Source organism: Hippoglossus stenolepis, chromosome 4 (assembly GCF_022539355.2).
Source record: "Hippoglossus stenolepis isolate QCI-W04-F060 chromosome 4, HSTE1.2, whole genome shotgun sequence".
Lineage (NCBI taxonomy): Eukaryota > Metazoa > Chordata > Actinopteri > Pleuronectiformes > Pleuronectidae > Hippoglossus > Hippoglossus stenolepis.
The window spans coordinates 14,182,995-14,206,309 of record NC_061486.1 but is presented as its reverse complement, the minus strand read 5'-3'; the positions used below and the strand labels follow the sequence as shown (position 1 = coordinate 14,206,309).

The following is a 23,315-nucleotide window of genomic DNA, read 5'->3' as shown; positions in this document are numbered from 1 at the left end:
CTGAAACATAATCACTTAATCTTTGAGTCCAGATGACAACTGATCAAATGTAATATATCACATTCACAGGTCACTGTGACCTTGACCTTTGACCTCCAGCACCAAAATCGAATCAGTTCATCTTTGAGTCTGCGTGAATGTTTGTACTCAATTTGAAGACATTCCCTCAAGATAATCTTAAGTTTTCATGTTCAAAAAACATAAACATACTTTGTGAGGCCACTGTGACCTTGACCTTTGGATCCAAAAATCAAGTGAGTTAACCCTTGAGTCCAAGTGACTTCTGCCAAATGTGAAAGGATTCCTTCACGACGTTCCAGAGTTTCCACCTTCACAAGGCAAAAAACTGGGCTTTGTGAGGTCACTGTAACCTTGACCTTTAACAACCAAAATCAAATCAGATCATCCTTGAGTCCAAATGAATATTTGTACCAAATTTGAGACAGTATCTCGTTCACGAGACTGGGACAGACGGACAATCCGAGACCATAAGGCCTCCGGCCACTGGCTGTCACAGGGGCATATTTCAATGTATTTAAACCATCAAATAAATAGGTAACTAAATATAAAACTGCAAGTTTTTTCATATTTATATTATTTTATTTTTCTTCATATTTCATTCATCATGTTTTAGATAAATTGGCCACTTGGCGATTGACTGCACTCTTGTAGTTCCCTTTGTTGTTGCATCAGTCACAGGTACGACGGACGAGTAAAGATAAACCACAACCTTGTTCTAAACCTCTGAGGAATGGTCTGAAACAGGAGAGAGAACACAGTCACCTTACAGTTACCTGACATCCTTCTGCCTCTTTATTCCACTCACCATCCAGGTGACAAACATGATTTCATACAATCCCACCACTTTGTATCAAATGTAACTGGCAGAAAGAAACGTACAAATTGTCAGCATTTGTTTTACTATACATTGTACAGTAGGCTAAAGGTGTTGCATTACATTGCACCAGATTTTGTGAATTATATTCACACCAGCAGTCGACATGAAACAGCTCCCCTGCTCCTTTAAGGCCACGCTGAAGCAATCTGCAGTGTTGGTTTCAGCACTAACTGGCTTTCCTATTGAAATGATTTAACAAATGTAAAAATGTAAAAAGACCAAGAAGAGTTTCCCAGAATGGAAAGGCACTTACATGTCAGAACGACACAAAATGGCTTCACCAGAAATGTCTGAAATATCCAGTGGAAACGTTCAAGCATCAAGAAGTCGATAAAAGCCCTTCAGTCAGGGGGAAAACGTCTCGCGATTGTCAGAGTTACGATGAACAATAAATAACAGGAAATGACTTAATCGACTGGAATGCAAGAAAATAAAATCTGATCTAAAACAAGTATAAAAGCCTGACCATGACAGCATTAGAATAACATCGTTTGTTTTGGTTTCTTTATACAAAAGACAGCACGTGATAAAAATACATTCTCTGTCTGTCACAGAACCAGACAGGCGATCAGGCAGACGTGCAAGAAGACAGAAAAGAAGGGAAAACATATTCAGTATACATCCAATTTCCGTCCAAAAGATTCTGTCCGTTTCCACAGTATGAGCTGATCAGTTCCAGCCCCACAGTGTTTGGAATCGCCTCCCGTCCTCCAGGCACAAAATCCCAGTTTTTCTAAGTGGGATTCTGTCTGAATGGCTGCGATTATTCCTTTGAGAAACAAGAGAAGGACAGACCTGATAGGCTGTACTGGCGTTCAGAAAAGGCACTGCAGCTGGTTCAAGTCTGCGTCTGTCCTACATCTCCGCCCTCCGATTGGTTCCCTTGTCTCGACCGGCCCTTTCCTCGTCGACCTCCTCCTCTTCCTCTTCGTAATTCTCTTCCTCGTTGTTCTCTCTGTCTTTTCTGTGATTCCCATCGTTTCTTGGACCTTCCTGGTGTTTTACTTCCTCCTGGAGCAAATCACAAGCACAAAGCAAGATGATTCAACATTTGTTTCCCACTAAATGATGAATTAAGATATATTATTTGTCATCATGTTTACCATTTAGTCTCAGGCTCCTGTTTTTGAATTGTAATCAACTGATTTCAAATATAAAAGGCAAACTAACACAAATGTTGGTTTTGTGACTCTGCACCAGGACAGTGAGTGTTTGTATGTTCTCTCTGCTTATCTGTCGACAGCACTGTAACACACAGGAGTGTAATTCTCTTGTAAATAAATGAGAGCAGAGACGTTTGTGTAAGAGGTTCACCTGGGACTCCCCTGCCAGGTCGACTGTGCAGCGGTGCATGAATGGAGCTGAATAGAGGGGAAGCTTCACTGAGCTCAAATTACAGAGAAACATAAGTATGTTTACTCGTTATGTGACTGACAGTGTATGAAACACAAGTCCGTTAAACAAGGGGGGGCGACATTAACTATATACATGAACTTAATTGAACTAAAACCACTTGTTTCATCAACATCTGCAAATTTGTTTAACTCATTTTAGTTAAGCATCTTTGGTAAAAATGTCCTTAATATTTATCTTTAAAAAATATCACAACCAACACAATAAAACAAACTAAATTTGAACAATATTTGTATGTACATGCATAAAATGAAACTTCAGCCACTCTCAATCAAAACAATAACAAAGAATCTAGTTTGATGACGTCGTGAATCAGCAAAGGATCATGGGAGTAGTCGCAAATCATGTTCATAGATGAGTTAATGTATTAAAGTTTTATTCATGTTACGCATTAAACGGCAATGAATAATGGTGATCCATTACGAGTGACCAATACAAACAGAGGAAGGAAAAAACTGGCTAGCAGTTTGTTTTTCTTTCTCAATACGTCATTTGCCCCAGAAGTTACAGCGGAGACAGTCAGAGCAACGGGCAAAGAGGATATGATGCAATTAAAAGGCGATCGAAAAGAAACTTCCTGTTACCTTGAGTAAATTTAGTGATTTCTCTGGCTTTGTTCATTGTTGGAAACATTTTGGATTTTGACAAAAGTCAACAATAAATATAACATTAGTGTAGCTGTTTTTAGACATTCTAATGAAGAATAGTTACATATTATATGTTTCAACAAATATTCAATATATCAGTTTTATAGTTTTTTAAAATCATAAAATATGTGTGAGCTCCTCCATTCAAACAGATTTCCTCTCAGGTCAAATTGAATAATCTAGGCTCAGGTGGAAACCTGACACTTCGACAGACTCTCCACCTGATCTCCCTCATTTACCAGGACACACATGAGGCCTGCTTCAAGTTACAGGGGCAATACACACAATACGCACACGCACAACTGCAAACACACACACACACATGAATCCCTGTACAGCTAAAATATCAGAGCAGTGTATATATTTCCAGATGGACCACCAAAACATTTTATGGCTGGTTTTTGCTGTAACTGTTTCAGGCTGTGATGTTCTTCAATAGCTGGGATAAGGCCTAGATGATAAAAATGGATTCCTCAGTTAAACTGTAGAAATGTGAATGAATTATTATTGGATGCACAGTTCCAGTCTGCTTCAACCAAGACACAACTCAGCAGAATTTGGAATCCGTGGAGATTGCTGGGATGCAGTTCCTCTAATTGCCACTAGGTGCTGGGTGATTCAAGAATACCGATTGTAGGGACGTGAATGTGATTGTATAAAAAGATCGACCACAAGACAGCGGCCCAATAGTGAAGCGCAAAGTGCCCCCTGGTGGCTGGCTACAGTAAACCCAGGCTCCTCCATGTTAGTGGATGAGACATGGGCCAAACTGAAAAGTCAAACTAAACGTCATGATTGACAACTGAGACTGACTCGCTATTGGTCAAGTTAGTGTATCGATGGGACCCCGATACTGCTTCCTGACCTCCAATGCACATCAATGACATAATCGGCTCAAGATGGAGATGTACGATTGAGGATATTTTAACTTCATTTCAGGAGACATGTCCATCTTTATATACAGTCCATGGACCAAGTGTAAGAAAAAACCCAACCCTCTCTTTTCATATCGAAAGTTAAGAAAACATATGTTTTGACATCGGGCCAAAACTGCACACTGCTAACTATGTTTGTAAAGCCAGGGACAGAGTGCATTTCAGAGGAACTGCCTGAGCACCTTGGATAGAATTTTTTAATAATTTTTGAGAAAAAAAACAAACAAAAATCAATACAGTTTAAGATGTGGGAATAAAAAGCAGTAGTTAAGAAGTGTGAATGCTTAGAGAAAAGGCCAGAAGCTCGCTGAGTGGTTCCCCACAGATGAACCTACTTGATCTATGTTCTCCTCGTTATAGGGATCCTCTCCTTCATCCTCCCCCTCCTCTTCTCTCTTCTGCCCACCAGCGATGTCCTCCGGGACCTTTAGAGCAGCAGTAACAAGAGAGAGTTCAATGCTCGACTGATTTTAGGAGTAAGGAATGAAAACAAAAGGTCTGGGACCTGTTACACATATTTGTGTAGAGTTTGGTGTAAAATCTGCCTTTTCCTGCTTGTCATTTGTTATTTTCTCTCTCTCATCTGTTGCTTCTGTCAATATGTAAAATGTGCACCTGACTGTGTGTATTACCCACCTCATCCTCTACTTCCTCCTGGTACTGGTCGTCCAGCGTGTCTTCCTGTTGATCTGGGTTTCCAGCCATCTGAACACACACACAAGTTCAGACACTCCCTACACAATCTCTTCAACATTCTCTCGTCTCATTCTTCCCTAAAAACATACTCACCACCAGTTCCTCCTCCACAGCCGGCTGTCGAGGGCCGGGGTGTGCGTCTATGTGCTGTGCTGGTGCTGCCGGCTCCTCTTCCTCGTCTACCACCTCCTCTTCCTCCTCTGTCACCCTGTGCTGAGGCTGATCATCCCCGGCCTCCTCAAACTCATCCTCGCCCTGGTTGTTGGGGTCGTTCTCGGGGTCAAGCTCACCATCTACATCACCCTTCACAGGCAGAAATACAAACAAGGTAATATGGTAAAATAAGGAAGAGATACAATCATAATGGTAACGGTGGGTTGATAGGTGCATGATAGAAATATGCAAAAAAGGTGCATAGGAAGATGTCAGAGTAACTGAATATGTTTTGGCAGATTGAGTTGTTTTCAGAAATGTTTTAGACCTAGAAAATGTGCCAAAAAAAGTGGGTTTGGACATTTTCCTGGGTAGTGAATGCAGGAGGTAGGACACAACATATACATTCTGCTGAGGAAATCACCTGTTTTAGTTTACAGTACATCGGTCTGGTGTCGGCCCTTATCACCAAAAGCTCTTGAATCTTGTTGTTTTTCTAAGTTGACAACTTCTTTGGTGTGTTCCACGTGTATGACATCTTTTTCATGCCAGGATTTTTTTGTTTTTGTTTTGTTTTCTGTTCAGTTTTGTTTCCATCCCATGATAGAAATGTAATAAAAACGCCCACTTGCAAGCTGTGATTTTTTTTATATTTTCCTGTTGTATTCTCAAATGGGCTCATTCAGACATGTATTTGTACATGTTACTAGGGGGCTGGCAGGAAAAGTTCAGAAAAATGTCCGGGCAACTGACTCCAACATTTGCATTCTCACAAACTTTCAGGAAAATGTCAGTTCAGTGCATGTCTGAAAGCAGCTTAAGTGTAATGTAATTCTTTAATTAAAGTATTCAAAATAGTTAAAGAGTGGAGGAGGTGAAATGATGATAAACAGATGGAGTGAACAGAATGGATGGATGAATGGATGTACATTCACCTGTTGTGATGGCACTCTTTGATCTTCTCCTTGTTTGTCCTCCCCCTCATGTAGCTTATGAGCATCTCCCTCTGTTTACACACACACACACACACACACACACACACACACACACACACACACACACACACACACACACACACACACACACACACACACACACACACACACACACACACACACACACACACACACACACACCCTCTGAGCTTAGACTCTGACCAAATTATTTCAGAGAATATTTTAAACTGTGCAGTTCACATGATGTAATAATTTACAATCTGTCTATTTCATTTACTGGTAACATTTCTGTCTCACCGTCTTCATCGTCAGTGTGACCATCTTCTTCTCCTTCGACGATGTCATTGTCCATGTTCTCATACTCTGTCTTCTTCCTAATGACAACAGTGACAGTCGGCAGTGAGAGAGGCACAGGCTCTACAAGCCACATCAGACAAGAAACATGCATGTGACCTATATAGTGTTTAAAAATGTACTGCTTCCCATATTGCAGTTTATTGTTTAATTAGAGCATCATCAAGAGACTCATTAGTTTGGTGAGTGGAAACATTACAGTCTATTATAATAAAAAAGGAGGCTGGGGTTAATCAATGCCAAATTGAATGGCTTTGGCATCCTTCCTTCCAGAGATCAGACAAGGATAACCAAAATAGCCTAAAAGCTGGACAAATGAAACTGAAATGATCAGCATTAATAGACACCTCTAGGTTAAATGCGGAAGTATGTTTTTTGTGTCATTTGGGCAATTGCCTTCCAGCTGATTTGAGACCTGACCTTTGGTGCTCCTCTCTCAGCAGCTGCTCCCGCCTGTCGGCCTCTTTGTGCTGCTGCTGCTCCCTATCCTGCTCCTCCTTCAGCCGCTGCTCCCTCTCCATCATCACCTTCTTCCTCTGCACTCGCAGGGCCTCCTGTCGCACATGGATCTGCCTGCTCTCCGCTGCCCTCTGAGCCTCTAGGCGCTGCTGCTCCTGCTGCTGTTCATACGCCGACTTCACGTGCTCCACCTGGGCATGCGCCCCGTGCTGCAGCTGGTTGTCCTGGTGCACCTCTGCATGGGGATCCTTTGAGATGACAAACAGATGAATAAAAAAACTAAACTAAACACTCATTTGCTGCAAATTGAGACAAACATGAGCATAATGATATAATTTATTCTTAGATAAAGTTCAGTAGATGAATGTAACAGTAAAAAACAATGAGCACAACACATAATGAGCAAATTGCCAGTAATCAAACACTGGAGAAAGGTTGTTATTCATTCTGGTTCTTCATTTTTAGCCTGCACCCTATGTTTGTAATTGTGGTTGTGTAAATTAATGGTCCTTACAAAAGCTTTTGGAATCTTTTCAGTAGATCACCTCCATAAGCAGCCACGACACTCAGTACAATGTAATCTTATGGGGCAACTGCGACAGTGAACAAGATGTCCACTTACATTTGTTTTCACCAATAAAAGGCTGAAATTGTTATTCTGCGTTTTTGCTAAGGGTCTGGCAACATTACACGACGCACTCAATAAGAAGTCTCACTGTCAAGTCTCGTGAGACTTGCTGCAGGAAGGTGGAGGTGGAAAGATGCATGAGGAAGTGAGTTGGAGAGAGGGGTTTGGATTTTACTGAAAGAAACTATTGTGGCTGAATCTTTTTCTGACATGGAAAATTTCAACTTGGATTGCTGTCATGGCTTGTTTGAGCCGCAGTATACAGACGAAGAGCTCCTACAAAGAGAGACAGTCACAGTTGTCCCATAACATTACATTGTAGCCACTGCCACTGTGTCGTGGCTGCCAGCGGAGGCAATCTACTGGACCAATTCCAAAATATTTTGCTAGTACTATTCAATCACAGTTACATTTGTAAACATAGGGCTCAGGTTAAAACATATCACAATTCCCGTTTAATGATCAGCACTTAAATTTGAGCAGTAGCTGTGTCCCTGATATGACAAGGATCACATGGTTTAACAAGGTTTATGTCTTAAAGTTTAAAAGCACATGACAGTTACTCTAAACAAGATATACAGGAAAAGGGTTAGGTCAGGTGTAAGGTCAGTTTAACCCTGTTTATATAAGATTAAAGTTCTGACCGGTTGTGGCTGATGTCTCAGTTGGTCCAGTGCGTTCTCATCTGGCTGTTCCTGTTCCGGCTCCTCTCCCTCCTGCTGCTCATCCTGTGGATGGTCGGGGTCCTCCTCCAGCTTCTGAGGCCGTCCTGCTTGAGCCATCTCCTCCTCCGCCAGTTCCCTCTTCCTCTCTGCCTCTCCCTCTCCATCATCCTCCTCTCTCTCTGACAAGGTGATATGAGGTACAGTGGGGCTGAGCTTGGTTTCGGACTGGGAGTGCACCGCCACTACTTGGTGGCCCAACTGAGATGGAAGCAAAAAGGGAAATATATAGATTTGTGTGTTTTTATATACCTTTTGTCCTCGTAGTAAAGTGATACCAAAGACTTTTATGTTACCGTGTCCTGGTGATTTTCAGGGGCTGGCTCCTCTTCTTGTATCACAGCCTGCTGCTCTTGATACATGTGGGATTTGGGTGCATCTGCTTGTAGTTCCTGGGGGGCGGGGTTTTGCTCAGGTTGCCTCGGGACGGGAGCCCTGTTGAGGGTTTCCTTCAGCTGCTTGAACTCATCCACCTGCACCTAAAGGGAACAACACTCACAACGATTAGCGAGGGAAACATGAGGGAGCGGTGTCATCCAGTGGGATCCTAAGTCTGGTACCACTGTACAATAACCTTATAAAAGAGTTTAGGTTGTAATTTAATGGATGTGTTAAATAATTTACCAATGTTTTACAAATCAGTTATAACCTATTAATAATAAACTGTTGGCTTTGGCTGTGTCTCAGTTAGAAAGCAGAGAGACAAATAACTCTCTCTTATCTTTAACTGCAGTACTGTTGAAGTGTTTGAGTCCACAAATCACTTTTGGAGTTTCAGGGGTCAACAGTGTAGCTGATTAGTGACTTATCTTCAGACGTAAAAAAACAAGAGAAAAAACACAACATGCCTTCAAACTGCTTGTTTGGTGTCAAGTGTCTGCAAGCCCCGGAACGAGGCCATTTCCACCAGAAGTGTTTTTTGGACTCAAACACTTCACCCACCCCTCCATCGGAAGAGTGGTGAGTAGATAATGAGTGAATTTTCATTTTTGGATGAACTATTCATTTAACACTTCCTTGTTTCCTGAGGTGAAACAAACATTTCTCTTCTAACAGACCATATACTCCACAGTAATAAACCACTAACTGACACCATTCTTTTATACAGCACATATACACAAACCAGTACTTTGTAACCAGGCCACATGGTTAAATTCTAAAAATTATTTCTAAATTCCTCCTCTCTTTTCATCTGCTCCAGTCGCTCCATTATATCTTTCTGGCTGATTGGCTGCAACATCCTTTAGATGTACTGCTCTGACAGCCCTGAAAAAAACAGAACCCCTGGGGTGACGGAAAGAGTTTTGTGTATGTGTGTGTGTGTGTGTGTGTGTGTGTGTGTGCGTGTATTGTGCTCATCCAACTGGAAGCGCTAATGAAAAGCAGCATAAGCATAAAATAAATTAGCAATTGCAGACAGAGTGAGAGAGAGCGGAAATGAGAGGAGAGTCAGTGAAAATCCATGAATGGAGACAGAAAGGAAGAATGTCTCGGTAGAGTACTGTACATTCAATAAACCATTCAAAGATCACTTCCCAGGAGAATATATAACATCTGATCGATCCAAAAAACAAAAAAACAAGCAACGCATCAGGAATCTTTTTTCCTGTTTGCTGGTGATTTTACAATTCACTGGAATAAACATCTCAGCTTTACAGGGAGGGTTAAAGTAAGGTTATAACTGAGAGGACTGCAGAGGAGAGAGGAGGATGGTTCAGCTGCTCTGGGGACGTGATGAAAGTACAGAACTTACACAACTGGTCGCATATCATAAATAAAGGAGGGTGCAATCAGATAAGTCACATATAATGTTCAACATTAACGAATAAGCCATTTTTCCCCCAATTATTCAGCCCGGGTCTCTGTATATTCTCTGCTAACATGCTAAAAAACAAAGTTACACTTGAATGAAACAGAAATCCTTTATCTCTCAATTCAACTAATTGTCTATTATTTCCTCTGAGACTGAAAGCAGATATTCAGCATCAATCAGTATTCACAGACTGCAGAGAACAATGAGACTGCATCTCTCTGCTGCCTGCTCCTACCTGAGCTGCAGCCAGCGCACTCTTGTGGTCTTCTAGTGTCAGTGACAGCTGGTTGTGCACTGCCTTCAAGTCCTGATGCTGAATCTGAACACACACACGCAACCAAAGAGCAGGAATGAGACATTCATTTTTATGGCAGGCTTACAATTGACCATTTATTTCAAATGAATTTTAACATAACATGTATTTTTTACTATTTTTCAGGCACTATTTCATGAATCATTACTTAATTCATCCAATTTCAGATGGCACACATTTTATCTTTCTATGTTTGAAAAAATAAGACTAAAAAGATGAAAAGATAAGAGAAGCTAAGATCAAACTTTATCATCAGGATGTTATTCTGAAATTTTTTGCATCCCAAGACGTACACAGTTTCCAATTTAAAAACATATAACCAAACACAAAGCAAGTACATATACACAGGGCTCAGTCCACATGTTCTCACCTGAACGTCCTGAAGCTGTACATGAATTTCATGGTGGGATTTCCTCAGCTGTTTGTTCTCCTCTCTCAGGTTAAAATTATTATCTGCAGAATGAAAAACACATGAACAGAAAGCTTGCAACTAAACAAAAAAACAAACATGCAACAAGTACAATATTTTCCCCCTGCACTTGAATCAAGGAATTCCTCACAAACAGCAGACCAACTGACATAGTCGGCAACCACTGCTCCTCCACCCTCAAATTCAGCACAGACTCCCCACAGGGAGGCTACATCCATACTAGGTTTTCATTTGAAAACAGCATTTACAAACTAAAATGAGCTCTGATCACACAAGCACTTTGGCTCCATAACAATTTTAATCCCTGCCCATTAGGGTTGGGTACAGAACTCGGTACTTTTAAAGGTACCGACAGAATTACGCTGGTACTACCGGGTACCGATTCACGCTAATCGCCAATGCCAAGTTTCGGTACCTGTGAGCGCATCTGGGTGACAGTATTTAAACGTGAGTGAGAGGGAAAGAGAGAGAGAGCAAGACCATGTGACTCACCCCTGGAACGTAATCAAGCCAAGCTCATTTCTGAACAGGGCACACAGTCAGAACAATGGCGAGTCAATGGTGCAGACACCTAGGGAGCCATGCACGACCCCAGGGCACAGACCCAGAGCGCACACAGCCCGGCCACAGCTCCACCAAGGCAGACACCCAGGGAGCCATGCACAGCTCCACTATGTTCACTTGCAGTGTTCATTTGGGTCTTTTCAAACATGTTTGGATGGTAAAAATGTTGTTACCAGCTCTGTCAGTAATTTCTTGCTACTCTGTGTCTCTATGAATCGTGCCGCGCACTGCACCAAACGAGTCGAGCCAAACCGAGCACGCCCAACCATCTCCTCCGGCTATCCATACATTGACTAAGTTTACAAAGTGTGTTGTTTTTACCCAGTCTGAGTTTACACATGTGTCCGATCACACTGTTTGTGTGTGTGAGTGTGTGTCAGCACGAGAGACGAGCTGTAGTATGAATGAAGGCGCAGCTTTGAAGAAAGATTTGACTCATTGAGGAAAAGTATGGATCATTATGTGGTGATCAGTGCTGATATTGGGGCGTCATTTCAAACAAATCAGCATTTCAACATAACGTAGAGAGAGACAGAGAAGTGAGCAGCGAGTCAGTGTGTGTCTTCAAGTTGCGGGACTATCCTACACACCTGTTTTATAGTCAGCAATCACTTATGGTGATGAATTTGGTCTGAAAACACATATATCACATGACTATTCAAGTATGCTGGGCATGCCGGTTTAAACAGGGAGCCTTTCTTTGTTAGTTGCGGAAAGAGCCAGGCTACAAACAAGATTGCAAAACATAAGCAAAGATGATTAAAACCACTTCTTTTTTATCCTTATGACTCACGTCACAAACCCTGCTTCCACTTGTGTTCACATATCTTTAGCAGCATGGAAAATTAAATCCAACCATTTTAAGTAAAGCTTGGTACTTACCACGTACTGAAGTGAAAAACTATTTTTTTTCTGGATCTAAATATAAAACATCTGGTTTAAGACCTGCAGTACTTGATACAACCAGAAGATGGAGACAAGGTAAGTGATGATGACACCACTACATAAAGACAGAAGACTGCACCTTTGAGTTGGGAGACTTCCACGTCTTTGATTTGCTGCAGCTTCTCGTAGCGGTCTTTGTGTTCGTCCAGCAGTCGGCCATGGTCCTCGCCCTGCGTTTGGTGCTGCTCCTGCAGGCCGTAGTACAGCTTCTTCAGGTCGTCATGCTGGTTCTGACAGAGAAGACAAAATAAATCCACTGTCATCATGTGGGTTTGATTTTCTCCTCATAATAAAATCACTGAATCATCAACCCTGAATGAAAAACAGACCCTTCCCCCAACCAGGCATTGACTTCCTCACTAATACAAGAGGAAGGATGTAGCTGTGAGGTCAGGGAGAATGTGTGTTCAAATGGCAGAAGGTTAAGAGGATATCTGCGTCAGTGTTAGAATAGAGAGAAGCACATGTGCGTGTGTGTTGGTAATGTCATACCTTTAACATCTGATGTTGCACTTGTAAAGAATTTAATCTGCTGCCGGAGTCTTGCTGTTTCAACATAAAGACAAAAGGTTACAAAACTCAGTGACTTTGTGGTTCAGGCTTAAAGTTACTGTTACAACAGACTATAGAGAAGAGGTGAATTCAAGCTGGTCGTGTCAGTTACAGCAGCACAAAGCTGCTGTTTTACACACCAGTTGAGAAGCAGCTTAAACTTTCCTAAGAATTAAGGCCTTTGCAAACTAGATGTGTTTTTTCGTGAAATTAATATATTTCCTATCTGTATCCATTCAATGCAAGCTTTCATATCAGCAACGTATATTTGCTGAACGATATTGCAGCTTTTATTTTGTTGGACAAAGGTTTCACTTGCGACATGTCCAATCACAACCAAACAGAATGTGTGTTGTTGATATTTTGAAGCAGTCGCAGAAGATGAACAACAATAACTTCCTCCTCTGTCCAGTCTGATATAAAGTATATCTATACCTTTGTCAAATTAAATACTTACAATACGCTAGAAATACATCCAAAAGCAGCTTTGATACAGTATAAGCTCTTGAATTAGTCGCTATTTTGTGCAGTTTATTTGCATCCCTGTTGAAAGGCCTCAAGTTTTATAGATGTACAGATGAATAAAAGAAAAAGTAATTATGTAAAAAACATACCTTCTCCTTGTTCAGTGACTGTTGTGCATCGAGTTTATAACCCAGATAATCTAGAAATCAGAAGAGATCAATCTTATTTTATGTAACTTTAACAAATGTAAAGTAAAACTATGTGGAGTATGAAAATAGTCAAGGTTCACTGTTCAACAATTCACTCATTTATTTGGCTGATGCCTTTACCCAAAGTGATCAACAATAATACTATAACCAAATGTTTTAAATATGTATAGCAATCTGATATTTATTCTACCACCACATGATATGCAGTCACAGTTTGAGGTATGATGAATTCCCCAAAATAATCAGAATAGAGAATAGAGGTTATTTTTCTCACCTTCTTTGGCCTTTTTGTGGTCTAACCTCTCCTTCTGCAGAGATTTCTCCAACCGGGAGCGATGCTCATATACCACTACACAAAGAAAACACAGATGGAGGGGATGAATAAAGGGAGGAGAGAAAACACAGACCTCTTGTTTTTTGGAAAATAGACAAAAAGAAAGCTGCAATAGCAATAAACAATTGCAATAACATATGCACTCACTACAGTTTAAAATATCAATTATAGAGAGAGCAGAGACAGAGAGAGGAAATGCATATTATGGTTGATATAAGAGTGCGGTGTGATATTTATTCAGCCACATTGATCTCAGGGATGTGACGGCTCCTCCATCGACAGAAAGCTGTGGTATTCCTCACATCTGTGGTGATTTACAAATACTTTGTCTCAGGCTGCTGTGCCTGGTGGCTTGAGTCAAAGAAGTTTTTAAGCAAAGAATCACCTTTTTTCCAGACAAGGTTAAATAGACGTGATAAAATAGTCCCAAATGTTCCTTAATAACCTAGAAGCTCTTGTATGCCTCTTAATTTGAAGGGAGATCCTCTTTTTATTCTTAGACACAATTCTAACTTCTGTCCTCTCCAAACTCCAATCACTCGGTCTCAAAATATACATTTTGTATTTCCTCCATTTTTTTAAATCCTTAATCTGATTCAAAATTAAGTTAAAACGAAGCAGAAATAATCCATGTGGGGAGTTATGTCCACTAGGCAGTACACAGCCGGTTACAAGATGGAAATAACAGAAAACAGCATCAAAGCTGATACAACACACAAACAATGCAACATTTAAAACGTAATGGACATAAACTGCATATAAAAATGTATGAAGTGTCTCCACTTCCTCCACTCCATTTGGAGCCAGTAATCGGGGGATGGAGCCGCGGTAACAAGGTCCTGCTGATATTCGCGATGGACCAATCACAAGTCACTCTCAGCTCTCAAAAATGACATTTCCTCCCATTTTGTGTAGCATCTTATAACTAATTAAAACATAACTAAAATTAAATCTTGAACAAACATCAGTGTGATGAAAATACCTAAAATGACAGAAACAATCTTTGAGAGAAATTTATTTGACATTCACTTTGACCTTTAAGTCCATGCTCCACCTACTAACATAGAGGAGACTGGGTTTATGACCTATACTGCAGCCAGCCACCAGGTGGCAATCGAGACACTCTTTTTCAGAGGCATGTCGTTCACTTATATATGGGCTATGGTAACGGTAGGTTTACAAGCTAGTAAAAACTACCAAAAACGAAACAAGACTATACATGTTACTGATTTGAAATGTAAATTCTTATTTAAAAAATGTTTTCCCCTTAACTCCTCAGATTTTAACAGGCTAACAGGCTGTCTTTTTCAAAACTGCACATCAGCACATTCTTCTTTTGGATTCTGCAACCTCTTTAACAGTGTTTCAGAAATGTCATACCTCTTTTTGAGAGACTTCCTGATCAGCTTTAACACAACTGTAGCCTTAGCATTGGCTCTGCTGATTAAATTTGAGCCAAACTAGCTGATAGATGAGCATATTACATGTTAATTGGTGATGTAGACGCTTTAAGGAAAGAAGACAAGAAAGCAAACGAGGCCTTCCAGGCGTATCAGGAGAAATATTTTGTGTGGGAGAGAAGGACTTTGGACACAAAAAAGCTATGACTCACTTAAGGAAAGGAAAAAAACAAAAAGCATAATATGGACACATTAAGAGATTAATTTACTTCCTGCAAGTTATACTATCACGTATATCAGTAGGACCTTGGCCTCCATCCACGATTCCTGGCTCCAAATATGTGAGTTGGCAGCGTTTGTTTGTTGGCCCTGTTGTACTGGACACTATTGACACAGCATTTACTAAGAGGAAAGAATGACAAATTATGGGGTCGTGGTTTATGAGTCCAATATAATTTAAACCTTTTATGTTTTTATAATTTGGTAACTTTGATAGTAACAGTAAAGTAACCGTAAATGCTTTGTCATCTTAACCTCAGTTAATGTGTTCTACAAATGCATTATCACTTCCACATGAAGAAGTTGACAACGGTCGTAACTTCTTCCTCTTTGTCACATTTTCTCTCTCCTGACCTGGGCGTAATGGGAGGTCAGACTGATCATGTGGCTTTTCTTTCTTTTCAAGTGCCAACTCAATAGACTCCAGGATAAACTTATACAGTTTTGCTACACAGAACAACGTTGTAAGAATTTCACGACGAAGACAAAGGAGAAGGAGTGAAGGAAGGAGAAGCAGATGAAGGCACAGAGAATAAGCAACCAAACCAAAAAAAGAAAAGAGCGAAACAATGACACAGGCAGAAATATGGCAAACTAGGAGAGACTGAAGGGAGAGAGACATTCATGGAAATACACAAACCAAAATAACAGGGTGAGACAGCAGACTTGGTAAAGTAAGTGGTGGTTATCCAAGCTTATACAGCAGAAAAAATACATTCTAACAGACTTCATAGCTTGGTTTGAAGTTTGTTTTTTTCTCCAACGACAACACTGCTTTCTCAAACATCTGCCATCGTCTTCACACCACTATTACTGGATTACTACAATTTGTTTTGGCAAATAAAAATAAAAATTTCAGCTAAATCACTCAATTGGTCGTACCAGTGAATTTACTGATGAAATATTGGAGAACTAGAATGTCACTCAGTAGAGTGCATACCACCAAAACCCTACAGTCCCTTTAAAATCAATCAAGCTGCACCAAATTGCACACACTTATGGGTATCAGTTCTCTAAATATGTTTTTTTTATCAAGATCCATGAATTATTTCATAGGACATATCATGATGTTTAAGAAAGTCAAAATCAAAGAAAGTAAAAACAAATCCTACAGGTTGTTTTTTGGTTCATGTCCCAACCTTTCACCAAATTACATGGAAATCTGTTTGTAGTTTTTGCTTAACCCATCTGACAAACAAACCAACCAATGCAAGCCAATGGACAGAGGCGGAGACATAACCTCCTTGGCAGAGTGAACGAATCAGTTAACTTGAACTTTGTAGCTATCACTTATTACACACTAACACTGACAGAGAGGCTATCAGTGTTCGCTGCAGTGACCACTTCTCAGTGTTTTATGAGCCTGTGTCATGTTCATAATCTAAATTCATATCACAGCCTTAGAAAAGTCTGATGACGTTCTGATTTAATTCCTGGGGGTGAAATCCAACTCCAAATTCTTCCTTTCCTCTGATCCTGATCAGATGGACGTCCAGAGCATCAGATTACTGAGGTTACTGGTGTCTCAGTAGATGAGGCCATGTTGCTCTTTGCTCAGCTCAGGCCACACCACACACACACACACACACACACCCACTCTCTAGGGGATGACATGGACAAGTTGGGCAACAGCGACAAAGAAGCTACAGTCTAAAAACGCATGTCATTTGACTGTGCTTCTGAATTATTAAAACTCACTAACATTTCTACAAGGACATTTTTTATTATTTATTAAGTGTGTTCCATTTAGAAACTCAATTTCCTTGACATTAACATAACAAGGTTAAAAATCAAAGATGAAGTGTTGAATTGAAATATTAAAATGCATTGTCTTTTACTTTAGTCATTCAAAGCATTCAAATATTAAACTAATTAAAAACCCAAAACCAGAGATTACCTTACAGTCGATTTCATCAACCTAGCTTAAAGTAAACCAATATAACAGAACATGTTCAAATAAGCTGCTTTCAGACATCAATAACTTCGAAATAGTTTTTTTTATTGGAATTTTATAAACATCTTCAGGAGTTCATGTCTGAAAAACAGCTAAACAATTATTAATTCAGTAAAGCTTGGCTTTACTGTCTATCCAGACTGTATTGTAATATATAAAATTGAAAATTTAGCCAACAGTCTTGATCTTCTTTTGTTTTGTGTGCAAGTCTTCCTTTGCTTCGTTGCAGTTTTCTTCTGACCACCGCACCAGAAAAGAAGATAAACAAACGACAAGGTGCAGCTCGACCCACGCCTACTGTACAAAGGGTCTACAATTCCCACAAAGGAAAACCTTCCAAAGACTGATTCGTTTTACACCTGTCCTTATGTCGTTCAAACTTCAATGTGCATTATTGTTTCGGGCTCACACAAATGAAACATTTCCCTCACAGTGTGGTTAAAGTGCATCAGCAGAGCGAGAACAAGGGAGTTCTGTATGGTGGTGACCTTTACTGGCCTACTGGCTTAGATGTAGAGAAGATTGGATTGGTTAGAGTTGGCCGGGGTGTGCACTGCGAACACTATCAATCACACAGGGAAATGGGCTCCAGGATTTTGTCTGCGGTTTGTTTGTATGCGTGTGTGTGTGTTCTCATTCATACACCCACTGTACTACCGAGCACACACACAGGGGACCACTTGCGCAAAGCCCAGGGAAAAAGTATTGGGAGTTTCAAATTTCCTCCTTGTATGGCAGCGTTCCTTCTATCTTCTACTAAACATTGACCACATAGGAACCTTTATGCCCAGTTATTATACATTCTAACATGCATGTTTGAGTGGTGTTAAGTCTTTTAAATTAAAATTGTAACTCAGTTAATTGGAGAAACCTTAAGGCAGTTGAGAACCTGGTAAGAAACTGACCTCCTGTCATCGGCCAAAATACTGGATGAAAGTCGAAGGACAGAAAGATTTAGACCCTAAGAGAAGTAGTGTGGAGACGGTGGCCTGTTCAGCATGCTAACGTCAGTCCCCTGGAACCGACTGATGTAACAAGATCCCAGAAACAGATTGGAGAATAGATTTTACCTGCGCTATTTTACATAAACTACAGGTTTATATTCTGAATGTGCAGCGCAATGTCTTCGGATGTGACTTGATTTATTTTCAGGTCACGTCTCTTGTTTTTATTGCTCATTTCTTTGGGATTAGAGTTTGGAAGACACTCTGCATGACAATCTGACTTTTTCATTTTTGTCAGGAAATGCAAAATCCCAAATCAAGTCCCATACTTTGGTTTAATCCAGAAACAGAGTGCATTTCTAACTGTGGCTTCGGGGTAGAGAGGAGGTAGAGAGCGGCTCTTTCGCTAATCGGATGTTCTGTGGTTCGATTCTAGGCTCCCCCAGTCTGCATGTTAAACTGTCCTTTGAGCAAATTGCCACTGACTGCTGTGCCAGCATTGTGAGGATGGTGTATGATTGTTAGACAATGCTCTACGTATTTCAAGCGCTGCATGAACATGTTTTTTTTAATAGGTAAATATGATCTGTAATTTAAAGCACTTTGAGTGGTCATGAAGACCTAATCACTAGATAAATGCAGTTCATTTTAATCAAGAAACAAAAGTATTTACTTCCTTTTATCCCAGGAAAACAGACCATTACATTCACATGAGCATGTTCGTTACAATAAACAGAAGGCGACAAAAGTGTTGATGATATACTATTTTGAGCCTGCTGCAGTTATTGTGTTTGTTTCATGTGTTTGCAAACAGCACGCTGTGTCATTGTGAGTGTGTGTATGTATGATTGTGTGTGAGGGAGTGAATGGGTGTTTAATCATGGGGACACATTTGTCAGAGTGCAGGCAAAACCACAAAGTGCCAGTTGATGCTTTTAAATGACTTACAACCGCCAGCCTATGGTTATAGTGGGAAACAGCGAATCAATACATCCAGCTCACAACCCCCAAGCTATGGCCCACCTCTAAATATAGGACAGGAAAAACTGCAATCAACTGTCGGCCAATGGATGTTGAATGGGTCGACCCTGTGATTGGCTGAATGATCCATCGCTTCACAATGAAAGTATGGGCGTGGTGCCTAGTGTAAGCGATGCAAATGGGGTTAAACACTATTGCTTTCTTCGAAGTGTCACACTATACGGTCATGCTCTAAATATATCAGATTTTGTGCATCTTTTGAAAAACGAAACAGAAGCCATTGGTATACGGTTGACCTGGAACGGACTGAAAGCTTAGCTTAGTGACCCTTGTCTAAGAAATCTACATTATAAAACAAATGTGAGGGACTTTCTGTAATGGAGGAAAAGCTCCCTTTTCTCATTTAGGGCTGCCAACATGGAAACTCGCAGCTATTCATAACCACCTGTGAAGTCAAATTTACTCTTTAACAATTCAAATTTGGCACAGGATGCTTCACATGATGACAAAACAAACATGAGGCCTAAATCTGTGCATGTGGCTACACACATCTGATGAGTAAAAAGCTAGAGGACAACACTATTAGTCAAACTGCTGGACCCAGCTGTGGATGGTGAGCTTGAGATAACTACCTATTAGGTGGATCAAATGCCGAATAAAATTATCAGGTCTGGGCTCAAACACCGACCCCACTCTCTGACCCCCTGATGTGACCACACACTTTGTTCTGAAAGTGATGAAGTCATGTAGGAGTGGACTCTCAGCCTAGCTGTTAATTTTAAACCAAGGGCCTAATGGCATGACACAAAACCTCACATCCTGTCCGCAGAGCATAGTGTGTTTATGAGTCTTTATGGGGAGGGAGCAAATCACAGAGGTTACTGTAGTAAAGGACTGTTTAATCTTTTGTAGAGGTGTGGTGTGTAAGAAGTTCCCCAAGTTTGATTTTTAATAGAAACGTTACGTAGGTAATACAGAGGAGCATACTGTAAATGCACTAACGCTGAGTGGGTGTGACACTGTTTACCCCACATGGCAGTAAAGCAAACAGATCAGTCAATGTCTGTGGAGTTTTGACTGTTAATGTGGGTTTTACTGTTAGTTATTATGTTTCTTGGTTGTTACTAAATAACTGGTGACTGTGCCAATCTTTAATCTAGATACGCCACTAGAATTTTAAATAAAGGCCTGGAACCTACTGTGCTGCCCAACATGTATTATACCTGCTGTTTATTATCTGTGTTTTATGATGCAGTATCACATGGTTGAATTACTTTTTAAATCTTTTTTTTTTATAAAATAAAGGTGTCTGAATTTTGACTACACTGGTAGAAAAGAAAATGTGATAGACGAATTTACATGAGTGTGTGTGCATGTTTGAATCAAAGCTGCTTGTGTGTGTGGACTGTGAAATGAGGGGATTGTGTACTTGCATGTGTGTCAGGTGAATTCTACTTGGTAGTTGTAGTAATGTCCATACGTCAAATACCAACTCCCACAATTTCTATCGAACAATCCCTTTGTTTATCAGTGCGTCAAGCAAGCTAGCTAACAAATCCAACAAACCAACCCCTCTGAGAGGGCCAGTGGGTGACACGTATGAGAGCACACACACACACACACACACACACACACACACACACACACACACACACACACACACACACACACACACACACACACACACACACACACACACACACACACACACACACACACACACCTTCCAAAGTTGTTTTTTGTTCTCTTATTAGTGATTTACATACTTTCTTCTATATATTTATTTATGATGATATGTATTTAAAGAGAGTTGAACTGCTAATTTGAATGTACTGACGTGTTCATACAGTTCCCTGTGATAAAGACAATGTTTATCCCAAAACATTTATAGCTGGTATTGTCACATACCTTTTTAAGAGATCTATACCTGTGATTGTTTTCAGAGTAGCCCGTGCTACAATGCTATCAACCTCTGCAGCATCAGTGCCATATATACTGTATATATAAAAAGTTAAAATACATCCCTGATTGGAAACAAGTGCTATACAGTCCTCTGTAATAACACAATCACAGAAAGTAAAAGGGTCTTTGCTGTTAACAGGTAGATGATGATGTGGCAAAATCAGAACAATACCGTCTTCAGTGGCGTCTGGACACTGAGTGGCCTCTAACATTGCCAGGGCGGTGCAGGACCCAGCTCTTTAACCTATTTTAAGACTTTTTAAAAGTTTAAACTATATATAACATTATGCTTCGTCAGCCTCTTCTTACAACTGAGGTGAGTGTGCTCTTTTTCCCCTCCTGCTATCCCAGCTGTGGCTAAAAGAAGCAGATGTGGTGGCTGACCTCATGACTTCAAAGTATAATAATGAGTATACTGTTAAGGTGAGCCTGGGGGACACAGCCACTACAACCAGGTGTGTGTGCGTGTGTGTATACCCTTTTTTATGACCTCTTTAGGACCTTTTCCTGCATCAACACTGACCTTGTCAGGACCAGTAGTCCTCATGGGGACCAAAGCCTGGTCCTAATGAGGCAAACTGTCATTTCTGAAGTCCTGGTTAAGATGTGAATTGTGGGTTAGGTTAAGGTTAAGTTAAGGTTTTGGTTTGTTTACAATAAATGGAAGTCAATGCAAAGTCCTAAAAAGGATGTGTGTGTGTGTGTGTGTCAGCCTGTCCAGCCTGCAGTAAGCACCACTTATTCCATTAAATGTCATTCTCTTTACAGTAGCCCTATGCAGAAGGCAGACATGTCCAGTCCGGCTAAATACCAACACCATGGACTAATCTGCTCAAACCTTAACCTGCTGGTTTATCACAGGATTAGAAAGCCACCTGAGGTCAAATGTCAAACACTGGCCCTTGGTATATCATCGCCCTGCTAACCTTTGACACACAGACAAATCACAACAAAGCGTTTAATCTCACAAAGTTTCAACTTTCTAACGGGAATAACGCCGAACCGATCTGTGGTTCTTAATGAACTGATGCAAGTACTCGTGTTGGTTTTAGGGAGGATGGGCGTTTGAAAGCGACTACGCAAACTTTAAAACTGCAGTTCTGTGATCGGAGTCTGGCGCCGCACTCACGAGTTCCCACGCTCACCTCTTCACCTGCGTGCAGACCGAGCACCGGTCAATCACCTCACACTTCGCCGTGTTTACCTTGGAGCTGAGCCGACAGGGACTCCTGATGCTGCTGGTACTTCAGCGCCGTCGCCTCGGTCCTCCTCAGCTGCTTGTGCACCTCATAGGACAGCATGCCCCCGTACATCATCCCGCAGACCACCGTGAGCAGCAGCAGGCACTGGAAGATCCTGCGCTGCCGCCGGGAGCACACCCCGTTCCCCATGTTGGACCCTCAGCGCTCCCCGCTGTCTGCGAGAGAAAGCTCCGTCTCTGCTGCTGGAAACTTCCCGACTCAACTTTTCCCCTTTTTTTTCTTCCCTTTACCTCCCGGTGAAGACTGGCGCGAGCCCACCCACCCCTCCCCTCACTTCCCGAGCATTCCCGGGCAGAAACAACACGGGTTACACGGTGGTATTTCCCCCGGTGGACATACTTTCCTCCGCTTGTCGACCCTCTCCTGGAACTTCAAAGTAGCCGCTCAGATTTTCTCCAGACTTCACGTCAAACTTCGGCGGCTCTAACGCAGCTCAACCCGGGGCTGACGGCTCCTCTGCCCCCGCTGCCACACTCTCACTTCCCCGACGTTGTTCAAACAAGACAATGGGGAAAAAAAATAATAAAGACACTTCAAGTCCTCGACGCGGCCTCCAGAGCACCTTTAACTTCAGATACGTGTCAGCCCCGCAGCTGCCTGCTGCCATCCCACTGCAGCCCCACAGGAAGTCCCGCCCCCGGCTCCCACCCTCGCTGCTAAACCCACCAGCGATTGGTCGCCACAGAGCTCCGTCAAAAAAGTGGCCAGGGAAGTGAGGGTGGGGGCTTGTTTTTGTTTTCCAAACAGGAATGAACAAAATTAATTGCACGATGTTGTAATAGAGAACAACACATGAACAAGGCCTCATTAATCTTAAAGCTTCAGTGTGTAAGATTTAGGCGAAAGGAATCTATTGGCAAAAATAAAATAATCCTAGTGATGTTTTCACTCGTTTGCAATCATCTAAATTGTAGTAATTGTTGTTTTCTTTACCCAAGAATGGGCCCTTTATGTTTAAATACTTTATAGTAACATCAGGAGTGGGTCCGCTCTACAGAGGCAGCCATGTTTTTTTTTTACAGTAGCCCAGACTGGACAAACTAAACA

At 41.2% G+C, this 23,315-nt stretch overlaps 1 protein-coding gene across 1 annotated transcript; it reads right to left on the bottom strand.

Moving 5' to 3' along the window:
* Positions 1-784: 784 nt before the first annotated feature.
* golim4a (golgi integral membrane protein 4a) lies at positions 785-22,885 on the bottom strand. The gene is made up of 16 exons (XM_035154534.2): positions 22,211-22,885; positions 13,427-13,501; positions 13,093-13,142; positions 12,419-12,472; positions 12,006-12,156; positions 10,358-10,440; positions 9,910-9,993; positions 8,158-8,340; positions 7,784-8,062; positions 6,473-6,759; positions 5,996-6,072; positions 5,678-5,748; positions 4,683-4,892; positions 4,530-4,598; positions 4,229-4,318; positions 785-1,909 (listed from the first exon to the last, which is right to left on the bottom strand). Exons 1-16 carry the CDS (start codon positions 22,395-22,397, stop codon positions 1,754-1,756), a joined length of 2,106 nt encoding a protein of 701 aa, XP_035010425.1. The 5' UTR covers positions 22,398-22,885; the 3' UTR covers positions 785-1,753.
* Positions 22,886-23,315: the final 430 nt, after the last annotated feature.